At 33.9% G+C, this 11,012-nt stretch overlaps 1 protein-coding gene across 1 annotated transcript; it reads right to left on the bottom strand.

Annotated features, from left to right (window-relative positions):
• Window positions 1-1,325: 1,325 nt before the first annotated feature.
• On the bottom strand, window positions 1,326-4,504 carry LOC107655985 (EGF domain-specific O-linked N-acetylglucosamine transferase-like). The gene is made up of 4 exons (XM_016443614.1): window positions 4,491-4,504; window positions 4,273-4,392; window positions 2,758-2,860; window positions 1,326-1,547 (listed from the first exon to the last, which is right to left on the bottom strand). The coding sequence occupies exons 2-4, from the start codon at window positions 4,386-4,388 to the stop codon at window positions 1,491-1,493; spliced, it is 276 nt and encodes a 91-aa protein (XP_016299100.1). The 5' UTR covers window positions 4,389-4,392; window positions 4,491-4,504; the 3' UTR covers window positions 1,326-1,490.
• Window positions 4,505-11,012: the final 6,508 nt, after the last annotated feature.

Raw genomic sequence — 11,012 nt, 5'->3', positions numbered from 1 at the left:
TTAATGGCAGTGACAGCACATCTCAAACCAGTGCACTTTTGCTGTCATAAGGTGTCTTTAACACAGAGAGAACAGCAGAAGTGCAAAGTCACTGAAAGCCATTCTTTATTCTTTACCATTATGATAAAGGCTAAATCTAGTGATCTGTAAATAAAGTTTTTTTGTATTTGACATTATTTGTCAATGTATGTGAGAATGATGATGCAATCACGTACACAAACATGTTTTAAATAGCTTCATTTCAGTTTACAAAACCATTCAAATACAAAACAGATATTGAAAAACAGTAACAAAAAAAAAAAAAACTTGTTAAACAATAAAATATCATTATAGGATTTTATAAAATACTTTGTCTTCAACTCAAACCAGCACTAAAACTTCAGCAACTTTTGTTACAGTTTAGCCACTTTTTGAAGTGTCTGATGATCTTAACACTGATAAAAAAATACTTTAGAAAATGGAGCAATACTGATCCAATATCTCAACGAGTGCAACAGGACTGGAGTCATGAATCCCTTAACATAGTTTCACATTTACAAAATGACTATTTTCACTGAACACAAATTAAAAAGTAACTGACACTGTAATAAATAGGAAGCTGCTTTAATCTTCTTTGCCTTAATGCATTAAAAAAAGCTAAATAAAAATGCTTTAAATGTGGTTTGACGTTTATTAAAAATGCTACCAAACTATGTGGGTGACCTCAACGTCAGTTCAGTACCCAATCACTTGATTTTCAGAATAAAAAGTGCTGTTTAAAGATGTCTTACAACCTTGTAATGATCTACTGACCTGGAATTTACTCCCTATATTGAAATTCAAACCTTTAACTTTATGGGGGAAAAAAGCTGCACTCAAATCAGGTTTAAAAGTGTAGTCTCTAAAACAAGCCCACATATACTTGAGGAGAGGTATATTAAAAATACATCAACAATACGTCAAACCAATATGTCTGAGTCCTTCAACAAGATACTCAGCGCAGATGGTTTTGTTTTTTTGTTTTCTAAATTTAAAATGTGTTTTCACATATTAGCTACACTCTTAAAAATAAAGGTGCTTCAAAAGGTTCTTCAAGCGATGCCATAGAAGAACCATTTTTGGTTCCACAAAGAACCATTCAGTCAAAGGTTCTTTAAAGAACCATCTCTTTCTTACCTTTTTATAATCTGAAGAACCTTCTTTCGCCACAAAGAACCTTTTGTGAAACAGAAAGGTTCTTCAGGTGTTAAAGGTTCTTTATGGAACCATTTAGACAAAAAGGTTCTTCTATGGCATCGTGAAGCACCTTTATTTTTAGGAGTGTATGCACTTTTCATTATCACGGCTACATTTACAGAGTGCAGCGAGTTGGTAGGAGTGTGTTCATCTATCGCCTAGCAAGAGAGCACTGTGTCTTACAGGCTACAATTCATCTCGGGCCTGTTTTGCGTGCCATGCCGGGTGCCGGTTCACATGTTCAGCCGCTAGAAGGACTAACCGCATGAACTCCTCTACATCAAAAGTGTAGTTTGTAAACTTAGGATGTTCCCTAAGAGTAGGATGATGCCCTAAGACAGTACAAAATATCAGTAAACAATATATAAGAACTTGATATTTACACTACCAGTCAAAAGTTTTTGAACAATACGATTTTTCATGTTTTTTAAAGAATTCTCTTCTGCTCACCAAGCCTGCATTTATTTGATCCAAAATACAGCGAAAGCAGTAATACCCCTGAAATATTTACTGTTTAAAATAACTGCTTTCCATTTTAAATATATTTTCAAATGTAATTTATTCCATTGATCAAAGCTACATTTTTTAGCATCATTATTCCAGTCTTCAGTGTCACATGATCCTTCAGAAATCATTCTAATATGCTGATTTGCTGTTCAAGAAACATTTATTATTATTATTATAAATATTTAAAATAGTTGAGTAAATTTTTTAGGATTCTTTGATGAATAGAAAGACCCAAAGATCAGCATTTATCTGAAATAAAAAGCTTTTGTAACATTATACACCATACCATTCAAAACCCTGGAGTCAGTATAATTATTTGTATTTATTTTTTTTGAGGGGGGGGGTTATAGAAATTAATGCTTTTATTTATCAAGTATGCTTTAAATTGATCAAAAGTGATGATAAAGCATTTATAATGTTACAAAAGATTTCTATTTCAGATAAATGCTGTTCTTCTGAACTTTCTATTCATCAAAGAAACCTGAAAAAATTATACTCAGCTGTTTTCAATATAATAATAATAATAAATATTTTTTTGAGCAGCAAATCAGAATATTAGAATGATTTCTGAAGGATCATATGACTGGAGTAATGATGCTAAAAATTACATTTTAAAATGTATTCAAATAGAAAACAGTTATTTTAAATGGTAAAAATATTTCAAAATTTTACTGTTTTTGCTGTACTTTGGATCAAATAAATGCAGGCTTGGTGAGCAGAAGATAATTCTTCAAAAAAACATTCAAAATCTTACTGTTCAGAAACGTTTGACTGGTTTTGTGTGTGTGTGTGTGTGTGTGTGTGTGTGTGTGTGTGTGTGTGTGTGTATATATATACACACACACACACATCATAATTAATAGAAAGTATATAGAATTTTTTCAAATAGTTAATATAACTTGCTAATAGGAAGTTATGCCACTAGTTTGAAGGTACTAACATGACTTAAACTGAATGTTACTGTATATAGGAATACTGGGATTAAATATAGTAAACTGGAGTGAATCCAGGCAGCGGTGTGTGTGCTCTCCTCACCTTATCCTGGGGGAACACTTTGTCCCTTTTCTGCCAAGTCATGTAATGGACTCCCCTCAGTCGGGCCAGATCACGGTAGCAGCTCTCATCTTGACAGTTGTACCTGTGGAATACAGAAAGAGGGATGTTTTATGTCCCAAACTTAGCAGGCGGTGGCCCACAAAGCCTCCACAGACTCCATTTGATGGATAACTGTTTAATTAGGCTGTATTTCATTGTCACACACATACAGACACAGTCAGATGCTTCCCTCCTCCGTAACACACATTAAGAAGTACATCGTACAGCACAGAAGCTTGACTGCATCCACTTGAGTATTTGGTGGCTGTATAACACGACATGAGTGTCAGACGCACAGATGAACACTGGGGAATATGTCTTAACACGTGCAGATAGGTGTCGAGGAAAAACAGCGCTCTGAAGCCAATCGTGATGTATTCATTTATCAGTAGAGAAACAGAAAGACACTTTTCTAAAGTGCAAGGATGCAACTAAATGTTCACAAATGATGGTTGTCAGAGGGGGGGGGGTCTAATGATAAAATTGTAAGAATCAGTCATTGGAAAACCTTCATCGATCGCCCACTTTGCTGTTTCTGCTGTTCTTTGAAGAGTCATTGGGAATAAACGTTTGGTGTCAGTACGTTTTTTTGTTTAATTATTCGGCAAGGACACATTAAATTGATCAAAAGTGACAGTAAATGTTATAATGTTACAAAAGATTTCTATTTTAAATAAATGCTGTTCTTTTGACATTTCTATTCATTAACCTGGAAAAAAAATGCTTCATGGTTTCCACAAAACTATTAAACAGCACAACTGTTTTCAACATTAATAATAATAAGAAGAAATGTGTCTTTAGCAGCAGAACAGCAAATCAGCATATCAGAATGATTTCTGAAGGATCATGTGACACTGAAGTAATGATGCTGATGATTTTTACCAACCCAACATTTTTAACAGTAGTGTAAATATATAGAAAAATTATTAGCAGGTATAGTACAATAATGAAGTCCTATAAGGCTGTGCATTATTATAGTTTTCTGTTGCTTTGTCATGATCACAACATCATTTTCTCAATATAAAAAAAAGTGAATATAATAAAAGTAATAAAACTGAGTGATCTTGATTTTTTTTTAATTCTCTTCATCTAAAGTTAACAAAGGACATAAGGATAAGCAACTCCATTTTTCCTCTTAGGACTGAAGTCTATCATGCTAATGCTTCTCACATTTGTCATTTATAATGCGAAATAGATGTTTAAGTTTCTATAAATAGTTTCTAACCTCAAAATATCCCGTTTGGTTGTGTTAATACAAACATGTTCAAAGTGTGACTTCAGAAATGGTATAAACATTATTTAAACACTGTAAACTGTAACTAATAACTGTTCATATGAACTTTTAAAGTGCCTTAGAAAAAGTTAAGAAGTATTTACATTCCTCAGACTGACAGTAGACAGTGTGGCTGTCCACACAGACCATATAGAAAGCAGAGAGATACAAAAGCCACGCACAATTCAAATATGACGGCCCAGTCGGGAAGAAAGAGGAGGTGGGTCAGTCCGGCTCCATGCATCCCAATGAAGATATCAGAGTTGTGTGAGACGCGGATCTGCTCCAGAAATGGCATCTCCCTACGAATACACATCAGCTTTCAATCACGCAAGCACCAAACTCAGCCTTCTCCAAAGAAATCGATACATTTAAAACCAACATAGACTGAATCACGCACTTGTATTTGTAATCCACCAGCTTGACCTCGAATAAAGGCCCAGTCTTCAGGGCACTGATAAGTTGCACACACACACACACACACACACACACAGCAGGAATTCAGAGGGTGATTAACGAGACCTCACACTCATGTGGACAGAGGCCAAGTAAATCAAGGCTTTTTACCAAGCAGGGGTTCTCCAGCAAATAAGAGTTTAAATGGGCAGTTACGGAAGCAGAGTGATAAATCAATGATGAGCAAAGAGAGAGAGAGCACTCACCTCCTGCTGGTTTATTATCCTACCGTACTGCGTGCTTCTTGCCAACAGTGTGACACGGACTTGGCCCTCCTGACAGAGCAGAAGGACATCACAGATTTCATACATATTTCAACACACATTTGTATCTTAATATGAATATATAAGCTATATATATTTTATAACATCTATAATCCAGTTTCAGATATAGGAATGTATTATTTAAACCTTTAATTAGGAGGGAAAAGAGAAAGTAAATGTGCGGAAAGAAAGAACGGGCCTTATTGACAAGCACAAGGACAATAAAAGAATAAGTTGTCCAACACCGCCATCTAGTGGCAGGTAGTTTAATCATATCAATAACTTAAAGTACGTCATATAACTACACTATAATATATATGACATTAATCTAAACATTACTGCAAATCCACCTATTTAAACGTTGGTGGCAAAGACTTTTGAATTTATACCTAAAAAAAATATATTATAAAATAATAATTATTTAAGTTATAATTATTTAAATGCATATTTAAAATGGAATAAAAATAACATATCATGTAATAATTATTTAAATGTATAAGTACAATTAATCTAATATAACATACAGTTATAAAGTTATTATTTATTTAAACGTATAAGAGTTCAAATCAATTTAATATTTAAATAAAAATAAATAATATAAACATGAAATTATAATTTAATAATTTATTTAAATTGACTAAATTAATTTAACATAAAATTAATGTATAAATAATAATACTACTAATAATAATAATAACAATACATTTTCATTTAATAATTCTTTATTTCAAATTATATAAATAAAAAATATATACCTTTTTTGTGAAGGTGAAATCAATGTGTTTATGTCAGTAGGATGAGATTGAGTTTATGAGCATAACAATTTCTACATTAATGCATTAAAACAGTTCATATAGAGTATAAGTTGTGTTTACATATTTTATTATTTAATTCAGAGAGTATGACTGTTTCTCAATGCTACTATGAGAATACAGGGATCAAATCATGATCTGTATTTGTGTGTGTGTGGATTCATATGGCAAGCCGTTTTATCCTAAAATATTCCCAGCGTTACTCGTCGTAATTGCATTTTTACTAGTAACAATTCAATTAGAGAGCTCTCTAAATCAATTATTACTAATAAAAATTGCATTAAAGAGCTCTGCAATTGTAATTCTTTTTAGTAGGAATTGAATTGTAGAGCTCTCTAATTGAATTCTTACTAGTAAGAATGTAATTGCAGATATCTAATTCAATTAGAGAGCTCTCTAATTCAATTGTTACTAGTAAGAACTGAATTAGAGAGCTCTCTAATTCAATTCTTACTAGTAAGAATGCAATTGCAGAGCTCTCTAATTAAATTAGAGAGCTCTCTTATTGTATTTATAACTAGTTAAAATAGATTTAGAGAGCTCTCTAATTGAATTGTTACTAGTAAAAATGCAATTACGTTACTCGTCGTAATTGCATTTTTACTAGTAACAATTCAATTAGAGAGCTCTCTAAATCTATTTTAACTAGTTATAAATACAATAAGAGAGCTCTCTAATTTAATTAGAGAGCTCTGCAATTGCATTCTTACTAGTAAGAATTGAATTAGAGAGCTCTCTAATTCAGTTCTTACTAGTAACAATTATGATTACAGAGCTCTCTAATTCAATTCTATTAGATATATAAAAATGCTCTGTAAGATCATTAACTATTTTACTTATCCATAATGCCCAAATCTGTTATTACTTTTCATCAGCATTATCACAGCATTTCTGAATAGAATCAGCTAAAATAAATTCACTGCTCACAATTGATCACAGATCATTTCTTATTTACACACACATTTTAAATTTTAAAATTGTTTCATTTCCCATTTTTATTTCAACCATTATTAACGACCTAATTTGTTGTATGTGGTTTTGTAACTTTCCAGCAATTAACATTAAATTAATATCAAATAAAATGAAATGAAATAAATAAATACATAACATAACATTAAAAAAAATCGAGCTGTAATTATCACTCAGCAACTGCTGGTTTGTAGTTATTGATAAACTTCATAAACTTTTTTTTTTTTTTTACAATACAAAATCCAAAATGCCAAAATCACCACAGATATTTGATGTGATGTAAACTTTTTTCATAATAGATACATTTTATATTAGATAATATTTTATCAAATAAAATTTGGCATATAGTTATACATAGTTACCACAGCATAAACATAAGATTTCTGACTTTAAAAATAAGTCATGGGACATGTGTAATGTGTCATTTATTAAAGTGATTTGTCAACCATTATAAATTAATATAGCCTACTGTTAGTGAATTAATAAAAACGAATATTTTCTCTTCATAACTGATATTTAGTTTGACGCTATATGGTGATTTTTTGCAAGAGAAAATTACTACATTCTTTGTGTTGCCTTGTAATTATGACAAAGTAATTACAGATTACATAATTATTAAAAACCCGTGGGGAGGTGGGACACAACAACGGTGTGCAAATGCGACCAGAGAACTCCAAATGAACCAAATAAGCAAGCAATCTTTGCACAAATCACTATAGCAATCAAAGTTTACAATAAAACTCCTTATATACTTAACACAATGACAGAAAGATTCTGACAAGCTTCTGGCATTAATTAAAAGAGATGCCTTGTTAATTACTTATGATTTACAGTAGTAACAATAGCTGGACTGTATGATTAGCACGCGATGTTGAGCTATTAGACTTGTAAATTCAGTGTCTAAGGCGATATATCTAGACAGGGCAGATCAGTCAGATTAACAAATACGCACTACCGCAGCAAAGATAGTTTGCGGTTTGATATTCAGATTTCTTTTGGCTATAAATACGCAGCGCGCTGTCATAGACATGCAAATAATACCGAATATCATTCTCCATGATTTGTGAATTCAGGTGACGCTGTCCTTCGGGCCGAAATCAGGTTTTTTTTTTCGTAGCGACTCTTAATTTTATAATGCCTATAGCTCCAAAAGTTGGACACTTAGAGGAATGAAACCGGTGTCATCTTCACCAGCTTGATCTGTGAATTTTTTCACAGCAAAGCTCTTGTCCGTTAACCCCTTGGTAAGTCCGCTAGTAAGGAATGTGAAAGAAATGCGTTCTTCATGTTTAACGTCTATTACCAATAAACACGCAGACTGCTCGAATACAAAAACATTGTTTTAGGTCGAGCTCGATTTGTGAAAACTTTCACAATCGCATTTTATCGTGTGGCAGTGTTTATCTTTGCTCTGCCCCCCATTCTGATCTGTGAAAACTTTCACAGTTCCATACGGGTCAGCTGACCCTTCCCTGGGTCACTAACATCACTATTGTGATTTGTGAAAACTTTCACAGTTCAGTTTGGGTCAGCTAACCATTCCCTGAATCACTAACATCACTGTTCTGATCTGTGAAAACTTTCACAGTTAACATTGTTTTAGGTCGAGCTCGATTTGTGAAAACTTTCACAATCGCATTTTATCGCGTGGCAGTGTTTATCTTTGCTCTGCCCCCCGTTTTTTGTAGCCTATAATAATGTCATTCGGTGCTGTTCCTGTGAATAACGGTTTCCAATTCATTAGGTAAATGAGCACATACACATATACAATTGTACACTTTGTTTGACAATAAAGTTTTGGTTGTTGTACCTTTCCCTGAGTACTTGGCTTCAATATTCTGATTTGCAAAACGTTCGCAGTGCAGTGTTGGTCAGTTAACCCTTCCCTGATTCATTTACATCACTATTTTGATTTGTGAAAACGTTCACAGTGCAGTTATGGTCAGATAACGGTTCGGTCAGTAACATCACTATTCTGATCTGTGAAAACTTTCAGAGGTAAGTACGGGTCAGCTGACCCTTCCCTGGGTCATCTACATCACTATTCTGATCTGTGAAAACTTTCAGAGGTAAGTACGGGTCAGCTGACCCTTCCCTGGGTCATCTACATCACTATTCTGATCTGTGAAAACTTTCAGAGGTAAGTACGGGTCAGCTGACCCTTCCCTGGGTCATCTACATCACTATTCTGATCTGTGAAAACTTTCAGAGGTAAGTACGGGTCAGCTGACCCTTCCCTGGGTCATCTACATCACTATTCTGATCTGTGAAAACTTTCAGAGGTAAGTACGGGTCAGCTGACCCTTCCCTGGGTCATCTACATCACTATTCTGATCTGTGAAAACTTTCAGAGGTAAGTACGGGTCAGCTGACCCTTCCCTGGGTCATCTACATCACTATTCTGATCTGTGAAAACTTTCAGAGGTAAGTACGGGTCAGCTGACCCTTCCCTGGGTCATCTACATCACTATTCTGATCTGTGAAAACTTTCAGAGGTAAGTACGGGTCAGCTGACCCTTCCCTGGGTCATCTACATCACTATTCTGATCTGTGAAAACTTTCACAGGTCAGTTTGGGTCAGCTGACCCTTCCCTGGGTCATCTACATCACTATTCTATCACTCTATCTATCATCACTTCATTTGTGAATATATTAAAGGGGGTGATTATTTCGATGCCCACTGTACATACATACATAAAAATGGGAGCGGGTGAAGAAAGAAGAAAAACAAAGTTAAGGGCTCAGGGAAGGGTTAAATGACAAAAACTATACTGTGAAACCTTTAGCAAAACAGAAAATAGAAGCCAAGGACTCATAAAAGGTAAGGTAAAACAACCAAACCTTTATATTGTGAAAGATTACACAAATCACAATAGTCTATTAGAGCCGTGTATGATTTATCTAATGGCTTGGAAAACCATTATTCACTGGAACAGCAACGTATGACATTATGACAGAAGAAAAAAAGAGCAGTGCAAAGAGAAACAAAGACACACGATAAACTGCGTTTGGGAAAGTTTTCACAAATCGAGTTTGACCTAAAAACAATGTTTTTGTATTCGAGCAGTCTGCGTGTTTATTGGTAATAGACGTTAAACATAAAGAACGCCTATTTTTCACATTCCTTATAGCGGACTTACCAAGGGGTTTACGGACAAGAGCTTAACTGTGAAAAAAATTCACAAATCGAGCTGGTGAAATTGACAGCGGTTTCAATCCTCTAAGTGTCCAACTTTTGGAGCTATAGGCATTATAAAACTGAGAGTCGCAACGAAAAAAAACCTGATTTCGGCCCGAAGGACAGCGGTACCTGAATTCACAAATCATGGAGAATGATATTCGGTATTATTTGCATGTCTATGACAGCGCGCTGCGTATTTATAGCCAAAAGAAATCTGAATATCAAACCACAAACTATCTTTACTGCGGTAGACGACCGGTATTCAGATCCCATCCGCTTCATGGAGCAGCTCAATTACAAATCCTGCAGAAGAGTAAATGTACTTTATTTTAGACCTCCCAATTTCTGTAAGTTACATACATTGTAAAAGTTGGTGATACCATAATTTTTTTTTCTTGGTTAAAGGAAGCAGTCAAACTACAGAGCTGCGATAACTTAGCCAAATGCACCGATACACAACGATGCCAAAATAACAAAAATTATAATATTGCAAACTAAGTCGGGAACCGCAGCAACCACAAAGACTTGACACGTTGCCAGGGTCAGGGGCTATCACAGCTGTCCCAGCATCAATTATATCAGCTGCCTTTTCTAACGCAAAACACACATGCCCAAAATAGTTAACGAATTTGTTCTGACTTATAGTAATTCTGAAAAAGTTACAGTGAAAAAAAGTCAGAGTGCTAACAAAAAAAGTAATTATATGCTTACCTCCTTAGAGAAATTAAGAAGCGGCACTGGGTGCATTTAGGGATGCAGTCGCCATACTACCGGAAACTATAAACCGGCATGTGTTACATTTAGGAAACGCAAGAGGGTGCAGGAGTAGATTCTAATTTTACACTGTTGATTATGCGATTATGTTCTGTAGACGTCCAAGAAGGCTCAGTAATGAATACTACTAATAATAATAATCGTTACAACTAAAAATACTTAATTAAAAAGTAAAAAAAAAAACAATTTAAGCTGGAACACAAAGTAGAGCTTAATAATAATCGTAATATATTTGTTACTATACAATTTAAAAATATCTTAGTAATTATTAAGCATTAAAACAATAAAGCTAGAAAACATTAAAGCAGAGATTAATTATACTATATTCGTTGATATAACAACTGTAATAATAGTAATAATAATAACAAATAAAACAATCTTAGAAAATAACTAACAAAGCTGAAAAACAAATTAAGCAAAGCAATGCAAAGAATAATAAAAAATATATTCATTACCATATAATTAAA

Source organism: Sinocyclocheilus anshuiensis, unplaced genomic scaffold (genome assembly GCF_001515605.1).
Source record: "Sinocyclocheilus anshuiensis isolate Anshui unplaced genomic scaffold, SAMN03320099.WGS_v1.1 scaffold51, whole genome shotgun sequence".
Lineage (NCBI taxonomy): Eukaryota > Metazoa > Chordata > Actinopteri > Cypriniformes > Cyprinidae > Sinocyclocheilus > Sinocyclocheilus anshuiensis.
Note: the sequence above shows the minus strand (reverse complement) of the source record. Positions and strands in the feature narration are given on the sequence as shown.

What these genes read in the sequence shown, in the direction of transcription:
- LOC107655985 (XM_016443614.1), bottom strand. Translation starts at nt 4,388, where the DNA reads ATGCCATTTCTGGAGCAGATCCGCGTCTCACACAACTCTGATATCTTC. An exon ending in TGGGCCGTCATATTTGAATT is followed by an intron (nt 2,861 to 4,272) that starts GTGCGTGGCTTT and finishes TGTATTCCACAG; the next exon opens with GTACAACTGTCAAGATGAGA. An exon ending in AAGTGTTCCCCCAGGATAAG is followed by an intron (nt 1,548 to 2,757) that starts GTGAGGAGAGCA and finishes GTACTGTCTTAG; the next exon opens with GGCATCATCCTACTCTTAGG.